At 36.9% G+C, this 24,244-nt stretch overlaps 1 protein-coding gene across 2 annotated transcripts; it reads right to left on the bottom strand.

Moving 5' to 3' along the window:
• Positions 1-4,539: 4,539 nt before the first annotated feature.
• On the bottom strand, positions 4,540-9,633 carry LOC104609845 (putative serine/threonine-protein kinase PBL19). 2 transcript variants are annotated; one of them, XM_088895910.1, is made up of 5 exons: positions 9,501-9,633; positions 8,476-9,010; positions 6,723-6,983; positions 5,687-5,809; positions 4,540-5,560 (listed from the first exon to the last, which is right to left on the bottom strand). In XM_088895910.1, exons 2-5 carry the CDS (start codon positions 8,818-8,820, stop codon positions 5,105-5,107), a joined length of 1,185 nt encoding a protein of 394 aa, XP_088752036.1. In that variant the 5' UTR covers positions 8,821-9,010; positions 9,501-9,633; the 3' UTR covers positions 4,540-5,104. The 2 variants fall into 2 exon arrangements, with proteins under 2 accessions (XP_088752036.1, XP_010274546.1); XM_010276244.3 differs by lacking the exon at positions 9,501-9,633 and having other exon boundaries at positions 8,476-9,383.
• Between the last annotated feature and the right edge of the window lie 14,611 nt (positions 9,634-24,244).

Genomic DNA, 24,244 nt, shown 5'->3' with positions numbered 1-24,244 from the left:
TTGTTTGATCTTTGTTTGGCTAGAACATCAGCCATCCCATTTGCTGTTCTTCTAACCCATTGGAAGTTTGCTCCAATTCCCTTGCAAGGCATCAGACTTCTCTCATAACTTGCTTGTGGTTCCAGATTCCCAAACTTCCAGATTTTATCTAGTCTATTACTAATCTCGAACCCCCTTCTACTTTAATCTGTTGTAATCCCATTTGTTAAACCAGTCTCAGACCTTGTAACAGTGCTAATACCTCAGCTCTTAACGAATCACCCACTCCTATAGGCCCTAATAATAGAGCTAAAATTTTTCCTTCCTCGTCTCTAAAGACTCCCCCTACACTTGAGTGTCCTAGGTTACCAAGGGAGCTTCCATCAAAATTGAACTTTATTTTTGTTGTGAAGAGGCTGCCCAACTCTCTTGAATTGTTGGGCTATATCTTGAAGAGTTTGTTACTGTATTCCAGCCCCTGATTATTGAAGGGATGGGAGATTCATCATATGGATGGCCGAATCCTGTAGGAAAGCTGGGTGAAATTTAAAAAATTTATTTACTCCTATCTGGGAATCCTATTTCCAATTTAGAAAACTGCATTTTTAAGGTTTGTTCTTGTAACCAAACCGGACCAAATCTGAAACCAAATTAAGGGAGGAATATACCTGATATGGAATCCACGCAAGAATGCTCCTCCCGACGTAGGTGTTCACGCCCAAAGAGTATACCAAATCCTCCCTCCACTGAAAATAACACAGCTTAGGATGAGGCAGGATCAGCAGGTGGTTCTTTACCAAGAACTAGTGATTCTTCAGCAAGAACCGAATGAGACGGTGAGCATAGCTTCTAAATTGTTTATTCTGGCAAGAAACAATACCAAGATCGAATCTTGATCCAATCCAAGAATTGGAGATCGAACAGGGTAGGGCGGCAAGAGCAGGAAGAAGAAGAGCAGAAGGAAAGATTAGTCTAACTGTGCTTTTTTCTCTCTGTATTCAGTGAGTGTGTTTTGGAGGTTCGCCTTGCTCTCTTATTTATAGCCTTAAAGAGACAATTTCCTAATCTCATTAGGAGTTTCTTGAACCAAATCTTTTATTTGGATCTAGACTCTTTAAGTGATAAGGATAATTCCTTATCTTATCTGTTGATCCAAATCCCAGATATGCCCCTATTTAATTAATCTAATTAACCCAGTTCGAAATGAGTTTTTAGGCTCATTAAGCTTTCAGGCTCACTTCCACTTTAATGCTAGATAGCTTGGCTCTCTTTGTATGGCGTGGGACCCTATCATTGATCTATACATCAGCTACATGGGTTCAGCCTAGCCTCTGTCACAAGGCCTGGCCGAATTCACTATTGAATATAGTGAACCCTTGAGTCCATCACTATGGTCTCTTAATGGGCCCAACATTTACATTAAATGGTCATTGGATCCAGCCATCTTATGAAGGCCCAAAGACTGTGGGCAGATGCTAGATTAGCCCATCAGGTATAATCCTCAATGGTCTTACAGTTAACCTCTCAGCTCATAATGATCAAACGCTGCCCGACAAGAGATGACCTTTTCCTCGGCTGCAAGGTACAGTGCTGCACTCTCTACTTACATGGATCCCGGGAATTAAAACCTTTTGCAAACATTTTGAAACCATAATATATATATGTATATCTCTATATAAATATATTTTGCAAAACCAAATTTCAATGGTTGAAATCAACTGCTAGTAGTTTAGATTTCCATCAGAGAGAGTGCATCCCTGATCATTCAGTTTATCCGATAAAGGGGTTGATCCTGTCACTATGATCACCCACTCAGATGAATTCTTGGACTGTCCCAACATACCCAGGTTTTGACCCCCTCTAAGAATCTCATTGATTGGTATATCAAAGACAGCCCAATCCGACACCTAGTACAATATCATAATCGAGTCTAGGAGTCAGGTGTAACATTCCAGTTTTTCCCATCTATCTCCAAGGTCCAAGGCAATACTGGAATCTTGGTCCGGTTCAGTTTAGGGTTTCAAGAAAACCCATACTACATGCACCTTAGGTCTCACCCTGGCAATTGAGATAAGTCACCCCAACCAACTTGGCGGAACATCAGTGTCAACCTTGGCAGGATAAATCTCTCAAAATCTATCCAACGACTGTGAAGATTCTAAATTAACATGAGTCTCATATGTGTCAAGTTTAAGGGTATTATATAGAAACACACCATAATAACATGAATCAAATATGTACTTTATTCATTTACAATAAATGTCATAATGTACATCATGCTGATTGGAACTAAGGGCATACACTGTCTAATGATTATATCATCCACTGTGAATTTCTTAAATAACTCATATACTTTTACCCAATGCACTATTTTGATAGTGATGCAATCAATCAAGTCGTCCCTTGATTTCCTTTTTCCTTGAAAAATTTTGTTGTTTCTTTCTTCCTAAGCAGACCATAAGACTACAACTCTCGTGGCTTTCCATAACATCCTTCCCCTTTTCTTGGGTTGTCTAAAGAAACTTGCATCAAACAGGCCTACTACATTGGGGGGAGGGGGGTGTCCACCTACAACCGAAGAGAAGAAAACCACTCCCAAATAAATGAGACAAAAGTGTAGGAAGTTAACAGGTGCTAAAAGTCTCACCACAAGCAAAGCAAGGGGAAAGGCATTAATTTGGCCTTCCTTTTTGTAATACATCACAAGTATTAATGTTTGACAGAGCTACTTCCCAGCAAAAAGCCCTCACTTTTGGAGGAATTGGACTGCACCCTACTTCTATAGCTGGGAAAGACAACTGCAAAAGAAGAGTGGAGGAGGGCACTGAAACGAGAGGAACACGAATATAGACCGGAGGACGAGGTTGACTAAATTCTACTATCTTCACAAGAAGCATCTAGAAAAACAGTACTCAAAAGGGAAAGAAGTTCATCCATTACCCCCATTTCAGCTTCCATAAGGCCTCTCCTCAAACCCAATTCCCAAGAATCTCCATTAGGATTAATGGACGCAATCACTTTCCCCTTATTCAAAGAAAGAGAGTACAAAGAAGGGAACCTGTCCACTAAAGGTTTATCCCCCAACCAAATATCTTCCCAAAACAACACTTTATTAACGGAGAAAGCATTATACCTGAGAAACGGTTGGAGAGTAGGGGTGACTTTTGGAAATGGCCTTCTAAGGTGACGAACGTGAAGCCCTAGGGTCAAGACTTGCCTCCCAGCTATTGGATGCCCTGCCATGAATAATTGCTAATTGCTATCACTTTATGCCATAATCTATTTTGCTCACAGGGCCATAATCTATAATGCTGTATTCATAGATTGTCGTCCTACTTCTTTGCTGTTGACTGACAGGGTTATCAAGCAATCACCAGAAGTGCCCTATCCGAGGTAGAACTGGTTCAAAATCAATGTTGATGGTGCTTTTATCACTAAGGATAAGGCAGTTTTGAGTGATAGCAATAGGCGGCATTGTTTTTCTGCTAGTTTTGGCCGATGCTATGCAAGCTCTCCTCAGCAAGTTAGCTCAAGCATTTTCAGGGTAGCAAAGGGTTAGGAGATTGAATTCTCCCATGTGAAAAGAAGTGAAAATCGTGCAGCAGATCTTGCCGCTCAAAAAGGTCTGGTGGAAAAAGGTGTTTTTTGTTGAACGATAATTCTCCCTAGGTCTTTTGGTCTGTGTCTGTAATTTGTATTTATAGTCTGTTGTTTTGTGTTGTCTAATGTCTTTTTTTCTGGTTTTTCGTTGCTGATTGAAGCTATCTTTCAACCAAAAAATAAGCATGCCCATAGATATGCTGGATCTTAACTTAAATAACTAATTTGGGCCTCTCTCTCTCTCTCTCAACCAAAAAACTGATTTCTTGCAGATTAGCTGCCAACATCAGACCCAACTGGGATGCGAAAAATAAGTTTTACTTGACCATCAACATTAATTGATAATCTAGAGCATGGTTTTTAAAAACGAACCGGTTAGGGGTCCGGTTACCGGTTCAAACGGTCCAACTGTTTGACCTGAATGGCCGGCCTATTCTGACAAAAAAAATGGAAAACCGTCAAAACCGTTCGAACAGTTAATCGGCCAGTTCAGCAGTTTTCTGACCAAAATCAATGGTTTTGGAGGAAAACGGTGACCGGTTCCCGGTTTTTCCGGTCCGGTCCGGTCCGGTTTTGAAAACAGTGATCTAGAGAGATCAAAACAGCCAGGTAGCTGTTGCCCTGTTGACCTGTTGTAGAAGTTGTAACACTCGGAACATGGCCCAAGCCCAACCCAAGGTCTACTACTTATCAGGTAATTAGAATTTCAAGACTCATACAACTAACTCTATGTTACCTTCCAGTTAAACCTGCCCAGCAGGTAACCTAGGACCTTCCCGCCACGCCTCTTGATGGATGAGAGCATTTACAACGTGGGGAGTTTGCCTCATTGGCCTTCTGAAGGAATTTTTAGGGTGCTGCACAGTGAACAATTAAGTGTCCTGTCCGGGTTGTGTATCAGTTTATCTAGGTCCTGTGACAGTAAAATCTAAAAAGCATGGATTACCATAAACAGGAATAGAGAGAAAAAAAAATCATGTTTTCATTTCTTTCCACCAACCAACCAATTTTTTCATTATTTACTCAACTATATAATAAGAAACCGAGTAACCAAGATGTGTACAATGCATGTTGCTTTACCCATTATTAAAATGGAAACAAATTGTTACACTGCACGTACTAGTACAAGAAAGAGCTTGAGGACAAGTCCATTGACAATCATAGCAGGACTCTGAACTGGTTTGGTGCAGTTACTATCCTTCACGTACTCTTCTTTCTTGCTAGCTGCTTTATTCCATTACTGGTTCTCACTGAGAAGAAGAAGAATACAGAGAGACTGTGTCTGGATCAACTAAATGCATCAGACCAAGCGAAAGATGTAACAACCAAATTCCCATATCTGGATGGATTTGATATACATGCCCCAATAAGAAAATCGTGGATCCACTTGGTTAATCTGGGCCATGCGAGCAAAGCTAGTAGACTGGCCGAAGAAGAAAGAAGAGTAAAAAAACTAGGGCATTTGAATCCTCTGCATTGTCTTCTACCAACCACATTGCATTCTCACCTAGTCTTGCTAGGTGGGTCACTTCCTTCTACCAATTTGAGCCGGTTTCTTGCCAGAATAAACAGGGCTAGTTGGAGGATATCCAGGAGGAACCTTCTTCTCAATAGATCTTTCCTCTTGTGAAACTTGGATTGCTTTCTTCAAGCTCTCTACAACTTGACTCATATTTGGACGTTCTTTTCGATTCTTGACAAGGCAACTATCTGCCAACTTGGAAATCATCTTTGCTGCACTAAGAGAATACTGGTTTTGGAGCCGAGGGTCCATAATCATGTTAAACCTTCTACTGTCTGCAGGGAACTGTCTCACCCATTCCAGAAGCTTCTGCTCTGATTTCGGGCGGTTCCTCTCCAAGGATCGTCTTCCAGTGAGGATCTCATATAGTACCACACCAAAACTCCATACGTCACTCATAATACTGAGATGGCCAGTCTCAACATATTCTGGAGCTGCATACCCATATGTCCCAACCACCTGATCACCAAGAAGAGTTTTCATGAGCACTGGAAATTTGGATGATCTGATTAATGTCTTGTCGCCTCAGCCTATTTAAGAAATGCATATGAATTAAACAATCTGAATGGAGCACATCATACGTACCGCTGTGGAGACATGAGTACGTTCACCTGTTGGTCCCTCCCTCGCAAGTCCGAAGTCCGACAGCTTTGGCTTGAAGTTCCCATCCAACAGCACATTTGAGGATTTAAAATCCCGATATATCACCTGCAATATTGCGACAGTACATTCATTAATAAGCATAAAACTAGAATCCATAACCATATTCAAGCAGCTAGAAAAATTAACAGAGTCTAGGGTGCTTATGTTCATACATTTCAGCGTGAGTGACGGACAACTGACGGTAGTATTTCTAGGATACTACTGTAACATTCTTTCAGTGTCATATTATCCTCTAGAGTCTCCCATACTGTCTTATAGAATCTCTAGTCCCTTCTAACATTAGTCATTTTTCATCTAAAATCAACATTAATATGATGATTCAAAACCCAGGTGGGACAAACCTACCCAAGCAATGCACTGTGTTTTGTCTCAAAACCAAATTCCAGCCTTAGAATGGTTTCCGATCACCCTCTAATTGGATTAAGTTTGATCGTAGCAAGGTTCAAAATATCGATACAGCCCGATATGCCGGTAAGGGTGTATCAGGCTGTATCGGCCCTTTCTCCCCCCTTTCTTTAGTTATTTTTGTGAACCTGATTCAGAGGGGTCGGTCTAGCCCTTCTACCCCCTGAACCGGGTTAAACCCCGAAACACCCCCTGTAGGGGCATATAGGGAGGCTTCCGATATGATAACTATCAGCTGATATGGTCCGATACGTATCGAAATTTTAATCCTTGGGTCATAGTATCGGAAGCAAAGTAATAAGAAAAAGAGAAAAATCTGTCAAATGTTTAGAATCAGCCTATGACAATGTCCTAGTTGGGGTCATTTAGTTATGGATTATGACAATGTCCTAGTTGGGGTCATTTAGTTATGGATTATGAATTCCGTCCCCCCTGCCCCCATCAGAAAATAAAAAAGAAGAAAAAGACGACCTGAACCGAGGGCCCCATGGTGTTCACATTTAAAAGCAATATGCAAAAGCAACTCATGTTAAATGTGAAGATTTAGAATAACCTGAACTTCCAATTCTTCATGCAGATAGACCAATCCTTGAGCTGCACCAAGGACTATTTGTAATCTTGTTTGCCAGGGAAGAACTGGCAAAGCCCTGCTGAAAAGATGATCTTCTAAGCTTTTATTAGGCATAAACTCATACACCAGCAGTCGTTGGATCCCTCTTTCGTCATCAATGGCACAGTATCCTATAAGTTTTACAAGATTTGGGTGGTCGACAATACCAAGAAATTGAACTTCTGCCATCCATTGTTTGTGACCCTGAAAGCAGAGAATGGTAAGAAAATAAATATTTTGATAAGAAAAAACAAGAAGAGTCTTAGTAAGAAGATCAGTGTCCAAGTTCCATCAATATGTAAAATTCTTTTGGGCTAAACTGACCCAACTGCTCAAGTTGCACCCCTATAAATTGGTTATCTTAACAACTAATAAAATTCATTCAGTCATCCTAAAACAACAGTGTGTGGAAAAGGAATCTTAACTATAAGAATTCAATGAGAACACAAATTGAGGAATTATGAAGAGCTGCTACATTCATTCTGTGCTTTCTCTTATTGAAGTGCAGTCACCACTGGCACTGGTGGCACACATCTTGGTTGGAGTTTTCTAGAGGTAATGAGATGTGTGACACAAATACCTGTTACATACATGCCATTGCTATATGCTCAAATTTGTATTACATTCTTCATTATTTAATAAGTGAATTTCAAAGCTCACAATGCGATTCCTCAGATAGGGTAAACCCATGGATCTCCATTAGTCCATTTTGGAGTAACCAAAGTTAAGGTGCATGATATACTGGCTCTGCCCTAGCAATGCAACATGCTACTCCAGTATGGTTATATTAAATCCACATCTAACACTTGTCTATCTTATTTCTCATCCAGATCAATAACATAATGATCTTCAATAAAAAAAGTAAATATACTCCTAATGCTCATATAAAATAAGGATATAGTTCAGAAATCATCATGCCTCTATTAGGAAGTAATGGAGTAAACCACATCCTGTAATCATGTTTCAGGACAATCTGCTGTGGCAAAGTAGGCTGGTTCTACGATCAATTCTTTTAAGAAATAATTGAACAGCAACAAAATTTTGGTATCATTTCAAGTTTCAAGTAAACCATATCTTATTAGGGTATTTGTATCCTCAATGGAACTTAGTACTGTCAAAACAAATTAAAACTCACAGACTCTATTCTTATGAGATGTAAATAACATGCCGCCTCAAACTTGGTCGATTGGACCTAGTCCTGTCAATGCACTTAAAGAAAACTCTGCAACTATAGGAAGAAGCAGAGCATCTGTCCATGATTTGAAGAATAGTTTTAATAGAGCTGGACCTCTGATAACATCAAAGAACACCATGGAGTAATGGCAGAATTTCACTTGAATAGGGGAAAAAACAGAAACAGGAAAATGGAAGGATCAGGTGGCCCAAAGGCTCTGATTTGTCCTTCTCTATATGTAAACATGTTACATTTTGCAAGCTTCAACTGTATCCATGTCTGTCAAGGAATCCATAACCAAGCTCTGGGTCTTAAAAAAACGAAAAGCAAGCAAGCTACATGAAGAAGATAAAAGATAATAAGCATTCATCTCCGAGATCAAAGACATCAATAAAAGCTGAAGCTTTTCATTTCAGTAGAAATTAGTCCTAAACAGCCCACTTCAGCCTCAAGAGGCACACCAAGGAAAGTTTCAGTTTTCTAACTTAACAGCAGAAGCAAAGAAATCAAAGATGCATTTACCTGCAAGCCTTCTCTGTTGAGCTTCTTTATAGCAACCACTGTTTTTTCTCCCTGACCATCAGGAGGCCCGATGAAGCCTTTATAGACACTTCCAAACCCGCCTTCCCCAATCTTAAGCATCCTGTTGAAATCATTGGTCGCGTTCCTGAGCTCCGAGAACGAGAAGACCCTCAAATTGTGCGCCTTCTCTTCGTACAGCTCCGGAATGGTCCGCCTGGAAGCGGCTGAACCTGCAGATTTGTCTCCCCTCTGAGAATTGTCCGGTTGGCTTCTATCTTTGAACTCCGGAGCCGACTTCTGTTTACTGGATTTTGGTTTATCCTTGAAGTAGAAGAAACACTTCATTCTGAAAAACTCGTAAAAATTCCTCCAATTCAATCCTTCTTAGCATTCGAGCTGGTCTTCTCTGATCTCTCAACTTATGAAGAAGAACAAAGCAACAGCTTTGATGAAACAGCCTTCATCTGAATTCGGCTAACTATTGCCATCAAACAACCATCCAAATGAAGGAAAAACTAATGGAAACCCAGAGAACCTACCATGGAAAGTCCAGAAGCGAGAATAAGCAAATTGGCTAAGACAGCAGGGAACGACGAGATAAGAACCGAGAAAAGAAAAGAAAAAGTCTAAAACCAGAAGGGAAGAAGAAAAATGAAACCCGGATAGCAAAAGAAAGAAACGAGTAGAATAAATAGCGGAGGAAACAAACAAAAAACAGACTGATAGAGCCAGATGGCAGTGGAACAAAAAAGCGTAAATCCAAGAAAAAAGTACTAAAACATTAAAACTAACCCAGAGGTGAAAACAGGATCAAATGAACATAACCGACCAAGCTCAGAAGAGCAGTGCCAGATGAAAATTAATTCGAAACCAAAAAAAGGAAAACCCAGATAAAAACAGAAGACAAAGACGAAGAAAATTCAAGTAATATACAGAAGAGTCAACCCAGACAAGTCGAAACTGTTACAGTCTGAAACTATTCTTTAATGGATGCCAAGTTATGAGTAGAGGAAGGGAAGTTTCACCTGAAAACGATAAAAATTGTTTTGATTTTTCACCTTGATTTAGCAGCAATGTTGTTATAGTCAATTTCTTCGAAAATCCATCCACACAGTGTAAACGCGGTTTGAGAGACCCACGGCAGAGCTTTCATGTTTCTCGGTTGTTTGTTTGGTTTTGCAAATCGTGGAGCATTTTTTATTTTTTATGGCTGTGCAAATCGTGGAGTATTGGGACGGTTTTGAAGACGGTAGACCGAAGAGAGGGGTTAATTTGTGAAGTCCTTTTCAAATTATGAACCTTAAATATGCACTCTACAGTCTCACCAGCTGCTTTTCTCTCAATCATTTCCTTTCTTTTTCTCTTTATGGGATAATCAAGATGTACTCCAGATCCCATGTGTACGAAATACTGACGTGTTGATTCGTGATTGATTACGTGCTCTATCATCAAGATCAAGTTTGATCCATGTTGGCGTGCTCATATCAAGATCAACCCCAAACCCTCAACCCTAATTCCCACCCAATCAAATTGCTACGGAATGCAATTGTATACTTTTTTTTTGAAAGATAATTACATATATGCATACATAAATTCAGATTTATATAATATTTGTACGTACAAACAAGATTCAAAATATCCATATATTCATCTCTTGAACTGGTCAAAACCCTAATACACTCTTTGTGAAGACTTATTGGAAAGTTGTTGATACGATATAAATCGATATGTATCGATACTTTGAACCTTGCATCTTGTATACAAATATGAAATTATTTCGCCTCAACCTTAGTACAACCTGAAATTAATTTGGATTTATGTTTTCAATCCAACCTGACTTTTTTTTTTTGAATTGAGTTTGGATGAATCCAGTACAAGTTGCATCCCTACAAAGACATCCCATATAAAGCAGGAGGGGAACATCCCATGTGAAAAGATATTAAAAGTTGGTGAATGGGCTAACTTTTCAAGAATGGGATGTGTCATTGTAACGGTGAAATCTTAAGATGTCAAGCATGAGAATGTAGATTTGAGTATGAGAACAATCAATTTGTGCAAAAAACAATGCCAAGGGTTAGGACCCATCCACTCCACCCCTCCCAAAACCTCATATATGATTAGGGCATATCTGTACAATAAATTTTGGCCAATGAAAAGTAAACAAACTTTAATATAATTGATTGAAATTCAACTATAATACTATAAAGACATGATATGAAAAACCTTATAACTAATCAAATGGTCTCATAAAAATGGTAACCAATCGGGTGGGTTTTCATCAAAATTCATAGGGTGCTTTGATTGGTCTAAGCTTTTCTAGCACCATATATTTTTCCTTGATTAAGATCTGGATTTAACATAAGATCAATATGTGTGAATGTATCAGGTACCATTCTAGTATCCAGTTTTTCTTGACTTAGTTTTATTAACTTATGTAACTTGCCGTGCCAGGCACATGGACCTTACTCCAGGCCCAGCCTGGGCTGAGGGTGCGGGCTGTGCTTGGCACGACACAGAACTATAGCCTGTGGGCGGCCTAACGCATTTTACACCTATCTATGTTCAGTTGAACGGAAATTAGGTTGTGTTTGGCATTCCTTATTTTAAAGGATATATCTTTTTTTTACTATTAAAAACTCAGTGTTTACATGAACATTTTAACTGCAAAAAAGAGATAAATACTTAAAATAAGGAATGTCAATTGCAGCCTTTAAACCTTTCCAAACAAAAGAAAATATACTATGGCCATAGTTACATGTAACCTGTAATGAAATTAGGAGGCACCAGCTTTTGTAATAAATTCAAAATATTACATCAACCGATATTGATATTTTCACATTTTATGGGAATTTTTTTTTCTCTTCAAACACGTCTTAAAATTCTGATTGACCCACATGTCATGTGGGCCCTTGTGAGTCTCACGTGTATGTAGGGATGGCAATTTCTCCATCTCGAGGAATACCTGACTCTCTCAACCTAATAGATTGGGATGGGGATTGTTTTGGCGGCACAGGAATATGGACGAGGATTAATAGGGATCCTTGACCGGGGTCTTTTGGGATGGGGAATGAGGTCCCCGCCCTTCCCCAACCCCAATATATTATTCACATTAAATATATATTATATATATGATATTATTTATATTATTTGTATTATATATATATATATATATATATATATATCAAAATATATTTAAAATAGTATTTATATTTTAAATTTGTATTCATTTTTCAAAAATACTGTTAATTAAAAAATTTCAGGGACTCGGGCCCTCATGGAGAATTTGTCCCCGTCAGGGATCGGGGATGGAGGACAATTTTTATCCCCGATGGGGGTTGGGGCTAGGAACGGGGGTTTATTCCAAAATTAGGGTTAGAGACGGAGAATATGATCTCCACCCTGACCTGACCCGACCCGTTGTCATTCTTATGTGTATGGAACACTCGCATGTTTACTTGTGTTTGGTTATATAACCCATTTCACACACATGTCAGCAACAGATCTAGGCTGCTCACTGCAATTTTCTCCGTCTCAATATGTGATGTGGACCTATGTGTATGCAACATTAGCATGTTTACTTGTGATCGGTTACATAATCCATTTCATACACATGTTCAGATGAATGTGTTAATAGCCCCCTAAAAGGCATTAGGCTGTGTTTGTTTGTGGTGTAAAATCTCACCACCGGTTCGGTTCTGTCGACGTTTGTTTACAGTGTAAAATCAAGATAGATATAAAATATCATCACTAGTTCAGAATTGTCGGTGTTTGAATGAAGTAGAGTTTTACATCATAAATCGATATAAAATATCATTTATAATAAGGTAGTACAATAAAAATTAATGTAGAATTACATTCATAATCACATTTTTTTATGCTCAACTGTTCAGAATTCTCAAATGATTGAATGTAAAACTCCATCAATGAGGTTTTACACCGCAAACAAATGCAGCCTTTAAGGGTGCAAATCGGTACCTGTTTTGAAAATTTTACACTGTATCAGCCCCAACTCCATTCAAATGTTACAAATTCCCAAATGGGCCCGCCCAAATTGCATCCTTAGAAGACACGGTGCCTTCCTTATGGATTCACACTTAAATTATAAAGACTAAATGCACCCTTTGTCATACAGTACATTAAATTAATTAAATTGGCATAGTAATACATTAAACTTGAGCTTGAGCCATTTAAGGAGTGGGGCCCCTTCAAGAGAAACTTCTATACATATTTTAAATCATGAAGCATTTGGGCCAAGTTTTTTAATTTTATCAAATTTGTTTATAATTAAATAATCCAATAGAACTGCATGGATATGCTGATTTTTCTTCTGAAAGTCAAGAAATTAAATCTAGATTCGATTTGTTATTAAATGATATAAGCTGTCTTCCTGGTCTGAATTTGAAATCAACTCATTTTCAGAGATAATGGGACTTTTGAGTTGAAACTTATCAGCTTTTTAGAGTGAGAGTCTAGACACGTATTTGAAGGAGAGTCAGACCTAATTTGCTTTAATGTCCCCACTTGTTTGCGGTGTAAAACTTCATTGGTATAAAAGTTTATCGGTTTTACAATGATGTTTAAAATTTCTGAATCGTTGAGTTTTGGAAAATGTAATTATCGATGTAAAATTTTATTATGAATAGAGTTTTATATAAATAATCCAAATGCTGATAAACCTGATTTGAAGTAGAATTTTACATCGATCTTGATTTATAATACAAGTAAATACCGAGAAAATCAAACCAATGTAGACTTTTACATTAATACTGATTTACATCCCAAACAAACACAGCTTTATTTGATTGAGAAGAACAAAGTAGGTTTGATTTGTATTTAACAACCCACTTTATCTTTAAAATGGGTCCTGCACCTCTTAGATGACAAAGGGACACATCAATATGTAAGAGTAGTGGGGTCATTAATTAAGAGGGGTTAGTTTGGCTTGCATAAAAAAACGATTCTTCCATTTGAATTAATTTTATGCGTCATTTGTCAAAGTAGATTACTTGACAACTTGCATCATGTAGCCATGTAAAAAGTAAACAAACAGGCCTCTTTTTCAGATAAAAACTTTTATTTTATTTTACTATATATATATATATATATATATATATATTTTACTTTGGACAAGCTACTGACCTCTCTATAGGGTAACATGGCTAGCTCCTTAATGATTGTTTACTAATGAACTTTTGTTTGGTGTAAAAATGTCAAAAAAAGGACATTAGATGAGCTTGAATCAAGGGTAAGCCAACAATATAAAAAATCAAATGTTCCAAAATCACACCTCGATCAAATACTAATAATTCTGTTCATGAACTCTAGTGAATACTTGTTTTTTATGTATATCTATATAAAATTAATCTTGGGATGCAAACGGATCGAATCAGATTTGAATCAAGGTATATTCGAATCTGATCCAAAGATTCGATCAAATATACTTGTAGCTTTATATATTTTTTATTTTTTTGAAACCTACCTAAAACTATTTTATATTATGTAATATAATATAATATGATATAATATACATTAGCATATATTAACAATTTTATATGTATTATGATATAATATAGTCAAGGCGGGGTGTTCAAAGTTTTTTGACCCCAAAGTTTCAGGTTTTCCCCGAACCCCCACCAATGGTCAAAAAACCTGCCCTGACTAAGGCGGGCCCCATGGGAACGGGTCAAATTGCCATCTCTAGCACCATTATTCTCATTAGATCACATGGCCCAAATCAAACGTTGAACACCTGAAAAACCACGATCATGCATTTCTTCATGGGTTTCAAAACCGGACTGGACCGGAAAAAATGGGAACTGGTCAGGTGACCGGTTCTGTTTTTCCCTAAAACTGGATTTTTATCAAAAACCGTTGATTTGGTTAACAAACTGCTAACCCGAACAGTTGAACCGTTCAATGATTTTGACCATTATTTTTTTTATTTTTTTGTCAAAACGGGCCGAAAGCATTGTTTTCTTTCTATGAAATAGCCGAGCATTCCGAGAAAATCAAATCGATCTCCAAGTAATCAAACATAATAACGGAAGATTTCTAAGAACCAATGTTTTCTCCAAGCTTTTCAATCCCCGAAAGTATATCTTTCCCCTTTCCCTCTCCCTTTCTCTCTCTATCTCTATTTGACTGGGGTGGCCCTGTAATTGGATCTCGGATCGGACCGAACCATGATCCGATCCATTTTGCACCCCTACTCAATCTCTCGCATATAACATTTATGACGGTGTTAGCATTGTATTGATTCCACAGCCTGCTATACCGCCAATGTGTTTATGTATTAAGCTAACCCAAGTTCTTTACAAAGACGTTTGCTCCCTTCATTGAAAGAGCAAAAAATTATTTTCAAACTCCCAATACAAAGAAACTCACTAACTCCAAAGTCTCCAACCAAATTCCCATCTTGACCAGTGGAAGATGTTTGTAGTTTGTTTGTCCCCTTGCCATGAATCAAGTGGACCCTTTTTTCAGTTTTTCTCTACATTTATCTCCATCCAACGAATTGACTTTTCCTTAATTTTTTCTCTTTCTTGTAAAATAATCCAAATGCATAAAACAAACACCGCCTTATTCTTCTTTCCCCAAGAAGAAACATGACCCCTACAAGTAAAGGATCTTAATAAGATACCAATCTATGCCATCTTCTCGTTATTCATGTGGTAATTTTCAATGGTAAAATCTGTTTTCAAAAGCAGAAAATCAAACACCTCCTTAATTTAATTTAACATGCTTATTATGTGTTTTAGATCCTTCGCAAGCACATGCAGATTAATTTTATATAGATATACGTTATACATAAAGAACAAGTATTCACTAGACTTCATGAACAGATTTATTAGTATTTGATTTTGGAACATTTGATTTTTTATATTGTTGGCTTATCCTTGATTATTGGCGAAACTATAGGTTTTTAAGAAAAAACACACACACACACCCCTTATTATTAAAAACAAGGATTTATTTTAGGTTTATGTCCTGCGACGGTGGTTGCAGGACAAATCTGTGACCCCAATAAATTTTGAACACAGTACAGTGTTTGATGAAAAACCATAGCTTTGAAAACCAGCACAGTTAGACCAGTTGACCCGGGAATTAATCAGGTAATCGATTTTGTTTTATTTTAAAACCGTTTTTTGGATAAAAATCGCTGATTTAATTAATAACCATTGACCCAGGCAGTCAAACTGTCCAACTGGACAATGGATAAAAACCATTCATTCTTACTGAACAGTTGGACCATTCGACCTGAAAAACTGGTCCCTAAAAACAGTTCCATGTACTGACTCAGTTAATTTGTACAACGGTTGGTCACAGAAAATGTGATCTCTTTTCAATGTGAATTCCAAAAATAAATTGGATTTTAAAACAAAAACACGGAAGATGAAATGGCAACTGACTCAGTTAGTGGATGTGGTTCACATTTCACACCTCACATTGACTTAGTATAATGGGATTACATGATATTCTGTGAAGTTTCAGTAGCATTAATTTAAAACCATATTCCAATTATATATCTGAGTGTTTAAACCATTTCTTATTACAATTACCCACATCCTTTTTATCTGTTTCTAGCTATTCTAAGCATTTCAACTTGTAATAAAACCCTACTAAATATCTTTTGATATATTTAATAATTATTAATAAATTTTTTATTATTATTTTTATATATTAATTAATAATTTTCTCCAAATGAATCACAATGAGGGGATTCAAGCTCATCTAATGTCCTTTTCTTGACATTTTTACCCCAAAACAATTATTAAGGAGCTAGCCATGTTACCCTATAGAGAGGTCAATAGCTTGTCCAAAGTTAAAATAAATAACAATGACCGGTTCCCATTTTTTCCGGTCTAGTCCGGTTTTGAAACCCATGAAAAAAAAGCATGACCGTGGTTTTTCAGGTGTTCAACGTTTGATTTGGGTCATGCTATCTAATGAGAATAATGGTGTTAGAGATGGCAATTTGACCCGTTCCCGTGGGGCCCCACTCTGATCGGGGCAGGTTTTTTGACCACTGGTGGGGGTTTGGGGAAAACCTGAAACTCTGGGGTCAGAGACAGAGTGGGGATGGTATTTGTCCACTCCGAAAATTGTTAATATATGCTAATGTATATTATACCATATTATATTATTATATATTATATTATATTACATAATATAAAATAGTTTTAGGTAGGTTTCAAAAAAATAAAAAATATATAAAGCTACAAGTAAGAATGACCGGGGCGGGGCAAAGTTGGGGGTCCCCATTCCCCATGGGGACGGGGATGGGGTTAAGATTTTTATCTCCGTTGAGGTTTGGGGTGGGGAATTTCAATTCGGAATCGGGTACGGGACAGGCAAAACCCGGCCCCGCCCAGTGGGGGGGGGAGAAAGGTTAAAGGAGAGAAAAAAGGGGAGGAATAAGCAGGTGTAACTGGCGGTGTTGTTTTCAGTGGTTTCGACTTTCAATTGCAAGAGAAGTAGAACAAGGAAAGGGCATTTTAGTAACTTTAATGTATCCTTTACCGGAAAACCTCCTAAAGGGAGGTATTTGTACATTTTTTTTCCAAATATCAAGGGAGATTTTTGTCAAGGTCAAAATATAGGGAAGGCTTTATATGATTGTTAGAAAATTCAGGGGAGGTTTTTATATTTTATCCTATTTATTTATATAATATATATAATACACACACATACATACATACATACATACATACATACATACATACATACATATATATATATATGTGTGTGTATTATTTATTTATTTATAAATATATTATTTATATTATATTTTTATAAATTTGTTATATTATTTATTTATAAAAAACATGTATATACATGATGAAAATAATTAAAAAATACTTGTATTTTTTCTTTATTTGAATTGGTATATTTTATTTCTTTTAATAATTTATTAATTTATAAAAAAAACAAAACAGATTGGATTAGATCTGAATATCCAACTTCTCAATTGGATTCAAATTAATATCCATGTCTATAAGATCTGATCGAATCTTCGGATCAGATCGGATCTTCAATTAACAATGTTGGATCAGATTCGGATATACCTTGGTTCAAATCCGGTATGATCCGTTTGCATCCCTAAGATTTAGAGGTGTGGGCCGTATGCATTCATGACAGACGTGGGACATTATCATTGGTTCCACCAATGTTTTTGAACTGTTGTTGACCATTCGGCCCGGGAACTGCTTAGACAATTGATTTTGTTGCACTCATAACCCGGTCCATAATAAAAAAAAACCGTTGATTTGATCAACGACCCGTTGACCTGAGCGATCAAACCATCAATTTGTTGAACCTGTCCAATGGTTTTTGATTATTTATTATTATTACTATTATTTTAAGTTAGGATGGACCATCCACTCGAACTAAACGATTCTAGGTTGATTTTTAAAACCTTATGTTCCAGAACCCGTTGCAAAGCCATTGAGTTGGACTAATCCGATCTCTTTCTAAGCACCCAAGTAATGGATTCCAGTGGAGTGCTCAAAAGGAAGCTTACCAAACAAGTAAAAATAAATTATGGAAATTTGGACATTGTCGTGGATGACAGCGCATTTGATTCATAAATCAAACTTTGTAGTCTTTGTTTGTCCATATATTTTTGGGTTAGGTATTCCTAAGGGGAAGGGATTTATACTTGTTGCACCCAGCAGACTAGGTCATTAATCACGACTGAACTTGTCAACGTTTCGTACATGTGAGAAACATCGGTGTGTTCACTGATTATGTATCCAATTTTACACGTTTATATTCATAGAAAAGTCCAGACTATAAATTCGGTTTCTTCATGGAAGATGCCACTGTGAGTCTGTCACTATTAGAGGTATTCGCCACTGTGAATCCTTAAAACAACAGTAGTTAGCAGGTTGTTCATCAATCTGATTGTTAATTGTTTGATGGCAAATGCTAACCTGTGGAAACACTGCAAATTAGGGATGACATGTAAAGGCTTATTTCTTTAATTCTGAGCATCCAACTGATGGTCGGCTTATTTCTTTTTTTTTTCCTCTTTTCTTTTCTTCACTTTTTATTTTTCGTTTTGAAGCTGACGTTAAACCTAATGCATAATGGTGACTCAGTTGATAGGACTTCTGATTCGATATAGCAGACACCTAAGATAAATTCGTGTTGTCACCGATATGAAAGAATGACATATTAATCAACATTTTAAAAAACGATTTAGAAATGAGACCCTGACCATCGGTTTTCAGGGCCTGTTCTAACAAATAAATAAAAATAATTAAAAATAAAAAATGGTCAAAATCGTTGAATGGGTCAATGAGTCAACGGTTTGATCGCCCAGATCGATCAATGGATTATTAACATTTTCAATGGTTTTTTACTAAAAACCGGATTTTGGGTAAAATGGAATTGGTTGTTTGAACGATTCCCGGGCCAAACGATTTGACCATTTGGGTCAACAGCGGTTTAAAAACCTTTATATTCAGAGTTAGATTCAATTGACACTTTTTTTTTATTTGATAATCTTGTAGTAAAATTGTACATCAATAATAATAAACATATTAAATAATTATAATTCCTATAAAAATAATTATAATAACAAATTCTTGTAAATTAACATATCGGTGGCCCAAAAACTGATAAGGATTGGCTTGTCTTGTGGGTCACATTGCATTTGATTCATGAATCACATATTATTTTGCTCATGGGTTCAACTATGATACCTCACTGACATGAAATCTTAAACACTTACAGTCAATCAATCAGTATCATAAAAGAGATGACCAATCAAGTGTTATTTATCTAAATTCATAGGGATGTTTTAATTGATCAAAGCTATTTCATATGGACCTTTGTTAGCCTTTGTCTATTTATCTTAAGGGAATTCACATTCACACTAGGCCCCAAGATTTTTAAAACCGGATCAAATAGGGAATCATCCAAACAGATAGCCCATTCCAACAAAAAAATTAAGAAATGGCCAAAAACCGTTGTTCAGATCAACGGTTCTCTGACCAAACCAATGATTTTTGGCCAAAAAAATGGTTTTGGGGTGAAATGAAATCAATTAAGTGACTGATTTCTGATTTTTCGGTCCAACCATTCTATCCGGTCTGGTTTTAAAAACACTGCAAGGCCCACTTCTTTACCATAAAATACATACCCTCAAAAAAAAATTAGGGATTTGTACGTAGTGTCACTTTCATGGAAGATGCCACTTTGACTATCCAGCGGCGTTGTTCACTATGTGTGGTTTTGTTTTGAACAAAAAGCAATTTTTGTATCTAAGTTATATAGTGCCGTAGCGAAGCCCTGTGTGAATCGAATCAGCGAATTTAATTGGGAAGGTGTTGGTCAATCTCTGATAGTTTGATTGAAATATTTTTTTCAGGAATATGGTTTCCACACATTTAATGCATTCTCGTTGTTAATACAATTTACAATATGTTAACCGTGTGGATTTTTTTTCATCTTATGGGAATGTGTCCAACTCTCAATGATATTGAACCGAAATAGTCTGATACGACTCAATACACTTGATTTATTTCGGGTGCCCTTCATTCATTAATCTCGTTAATTACTTTTATACTTAAGTCTAATTTTTCTTTCATTAATTAGTTAATTAATTACTCCTACTTTAAATTTAAATTTGAATTTTAGCACTTAATTCTAATTCTCTCATTAATTTTACTAATTAGTGATACTCTCTCTCATTAATTTTAGTTTATTAGTATAAAAACCCTAAACTTTAACAATAGCAAGATTCCCACCTTAGTCACCGGGTTTTAACAATCGTAAGTTCACCACTATGCCACTCCCATTTGTTTGTTGTTGTTTATATATATATATATATATATATATATATATATATATATATATATATATTAGTAAATTTTCTCTATTCTAAATGGATATTTATTAATAAATGAGAGAATTAATTATTAAAATTTATATAATAATAAATATTAAGATAAATTGATATATACACATTTACATTTATATTGGTTATTTGAAAACTGATGTATATACATTCACATTTTAGTTTTTTTCACATTTATTTATTTATTCCACATTTTTCAATAGTTACTAATTGTATCCCAATATCTCACACTATATAAACCATTAAATTATGGATTTTTACATTTAAATGACTTATTTATAATAATTTAAAACTTATAATTATTGTTAGTAATATATTTTTTTAGAATATATTTTAATTTCCTAGCATATATTTATGCATATCTTAATTTTTCATCCGTATTTATGCATATCCACAGCATATTTTGATACATCTCTTAAAATTATCTTTTCAATATGCCTTGCATTTTCAATACTTTGAACCTTAGATATAATCAGTTGACCGGTTTTGGTTTTTGACTAATTTGGTTTGATTTTCGTGTCGTTGTTTTTATGAGAACCCCTAGAATGGTTAACAGAAAAGAGGTTCTGTGGGTTCAACAATAAATTGCTTTTTCCTTGTGGGTAAGAAATTTTCCTTTGTGGGTCCCATATTGTCTCAAAACAATATCGGACAAAATTGCCCCTTCTAAATGGTTAAAAACACTTAAAAATGCATATAATCAAAATAATACCGGTAAATGCACTTATTGATGTAAACATTTTGTAGGAAATGGCTTACGGCGGACAAGGTGCGTTATTCTAACAGAATTTTTAAGATATAACCTTACTGTAAAAGTATTTTTCTGAATATCCTTTCACTCAAGTATCAATGAACTTCTTAGTAGAGACTATGTGTAGGTAGGGCTGTTAATGGACCGGATATTGGTCCAATCCCTTACAGGCCTATTGAATCCATTATAGATGGACGAAGTTCAATCCAATCGGAATCATTCTGAATTGGTCAAATTCAATATATGAACCATATTGTCTAAACTGTTCAATTTGGTTTTAATAGAGATAGGATCCAATCCAAACCCGGTCCATTGATACCCGGTAGTCTTATCTTATATCAATGGATTAGACATTGGTTCAATCTAATCCAATACAGAGTCATTATAAATGGACCAGGTCAAGTCCAATCCAATAAATACATTGGACCATTAAGTCTAGACTGTTCCAATTCCATGTCTTATTGGTTCGTCTAATCTTTCAAATTGATTTTGATTCAAAAGGGTCTAACCCAAATCTGGTCCATTAACACCCCTTACATATAGCCCCATTCATGGCACATGTTATAACAGGCTTGTATAAAAAATTCAAGAAATGAATTATAAAAGGAGGTACACGATACTGTGTATAACAGTTAAGAACCACATGAAACCCGCCCGCTGAGTCATCAAATTAGGAATGACAACGAGATGGGGCGGGGTTAGGTTTTGTCTGCCCTATCTCTCAACCCAAATTCAAATTCCTCGCCCCAAATCCCAATAATATTATATTGATAATATAATATAATATAATATAATATATCAACATTTTTAAATAAAGATTATGTGATATAATATAGTCGGGGTGGATTTTGAGTCGGAGGCAGGGCAGGGATAACAAATACCACCCCCAACCCTCAGAATTTGGGGTTTCTCCAATTCAACCCTGAACCCCAATCAAGGGTAAAAAAAGTTTCAAGTTTCCCCAAATCCCGATCAATGGTAAAAAATATCCATCCCGACCGTGGAGCGGGCAGGCCCCACAGAGACGGGTCAAATTGCCATCTCTATTCTCTACATCAAGCGCTTAACGTACTCATTCAACAAAAAGTCGAATTTCCTATTTGTGATTCGACCTGATTGGACTGAATTCACAGAGTTCGAATAAGAAACTCTGGTCAAATTCGTCCGATATGAAACTTATACGGATTTAGTTTGGTACCAAATTACCTAAATGCCCTTTATTTCTCCCTAACAAAACTATATTACAAGTCAGAGTGTAAATGTAAAACAGTTCAATTGGATCTGATTTGGATCCAGGTAGTGGAATTAAGTGGTCAAAAATTTGGATCCAATTTGAATTTAAATGTTCAGTTGAATTCAATTTCCGTTGGTAGAATTCATTGCCAGCAATGACTTGTTCGCTTGGTGATTATGCACTCCACAAAATAATTAAAAAGAATAAAGCGAATTTTCACCTCACATTAAAGTGGCATTTGGGAAATCTGAAGTTTGAAAAATCAAAAAGTTATTTTATGCATTTAAGGTCTGAAAAAAGTTAAAACAGTAAAATGCTATTCCACTCTCAAAGCCCCTGAAAATGCAAGTGTTTGTGTTAAAGTGGTCTTACAACGTGCCATCATCATCATCGTCATCGTCATCATCATCATCGGGGTCGGGATCATGAATCTTATTTCTTCAATCCCTTCTATCTAGAGCCATATTTATAGTTAATTTTTTTTACACAATACAATACACTAACTTTTCAATGCAATTGGTAATAATAGGATTCGGATCCACCTCTCTGCTATGACTATCCGGCTAAGCTAACATTCCAACCAATCCATCACTCAATTGGTTTTACAATTAAATTATTAGTGCTGGTGTGTGATTTGGTGCCCCCTACTAATAGACAGTTCGGATGCCGGGTTTATGAGGTTGCCTAGTTGAGTTGCAAGAAGAATATATCAAAGTGTCCAGGTTGCTTGACCCAAGATGGGCAATTCGATGCTTAAGTTAGCGAACTGGGTTTGTAAGCTTGAAAACAAGAGATCTAGAGTGCTTAGAGAGCTAAATCATGCGTACATTTTTTGAGGAAAGGGATGCCTTTATATAGGTTGATTGTCGTAAGCTCCACAAAGCGAGTTCAAGATCTCTGACCTGTCTGATTTGGAAGCAGTTTCACGCTCATAGATGTACTCTGTGTGAGCGGGTAATGATCATCTGGTTGCACCCGAAACAGGTGGGGCAATAGCTAGCTCTATCGACATGGCATTGTGATCCCGGGAAAGTCAGAGACGACAGCTCACTCGAGGACGAAGTCACTCGTCATGTCACTCAAGCTACTGACCAAGTCTCTACTAGGTCAGCGAAGGCAGGTCGCCTCATACAATGACCTAACATTAGCCAACCTATTCCATTCCGTCCTACGGAGGTAGGGCTGAGTATCTACTAGGTCGGCGGTGGCAAGTCGCCTCATATGCCGACCTATCTACAATTCAACCTGTCGAGGTGGGGCCGAAGAGTCCGTGATGGATACAACGTGTCTATCATATTCCCGAAGCCTACTTACGTGGAGTTGAGTTGTCGTTCAATGGTTTTGTGGAGCCACATGTGATAGTGTCATTGGAGGGCCAAACCACCCCTCATCAATTGTCCCCCACTCCACTCCCGAGTTGATCTTGGTTCGACGAAGGAAGTAGTTTGTTGTCAATCATTGGCCCGAGGTGACTCGCCCAGTCATTCATAGTCTGCTCGATCTGTTCACCTGAGTAGGCCTAAGGGCAGGATAGAGTGCACAACGAGTTTGAATTTTAAATTGGGTATGCAAATTTGAAACTCAAATTTGCCCACAAATTATTGGAGCGATGTGATCCTTTCGACAATCAATTTTCTGTCGTGACACCACATCCATCGAATTTTCTGTGCCCATGGTTATAAATGGGGTTCCATTCGTACTATTTTGAGTTTTCTTGCAGAAGAGTGAGGCAAGAGATTGCAGGCAAGAGCTGTTAGGAGGTCATTGTTAGTTTGACAAGCTTAATCCGGTTAAACGAAGTCAGTCTTTCTTTCCTTGAAAAGTTGGTGAGTCCTTTTCCCTCTTCTTTAGTCATGTCTTTGAGCGAGTCTGAGCGGGGGTCTTCCTACTCTAATCGGGCTGAGGAAGGAATTTCAGCACG

The sequence above is a fragment of the Nelumbo nucifera genome, chromosome 1 (genome assembly GCF_055504915.1).
Source record: "Nelumbo nucifera cultivar China Antique chromosome 1, China Antique-T2T, whole genome shotgun sequence".
In the NCBI taxonomy this organism is placed as follows: domain Eukaryota; kingdom Viridiplantae; phylum Streptophyta; class Magnoliopsida; order Proteales; family Nelumbonaceae; genus Nelumbo; species Nelumbo nucifera.
The sequence above is the reverse complement of the archived record's forward strand: the minus strand, read 5'-3'. Positions and strand labels throughout refer to the sequence as shown.

Coding starts and splice junctions, on each gene's coding strand:
- LOC104609845 (XM_088895910.1), bottom strand. CDS start 8,820: ATGAAGTGTTTCTTCTACTTCAAGGATAAACCAAAATCCAGTAAACAG. Junction 6,984..8,475: donor TCAACAGAGAAGGCTTGCAG/GTAAATGCATCT, acceptor CTCTGCTTTCAG/GGTCACAAACAATGGATGGC. Junction 5,561..5,686: donor GTACTCATGTCTCCACAGCG/GTACGTATGATG, acceptor CTTGGTGATCAG/GTGGTTGGGACATATGGGTA.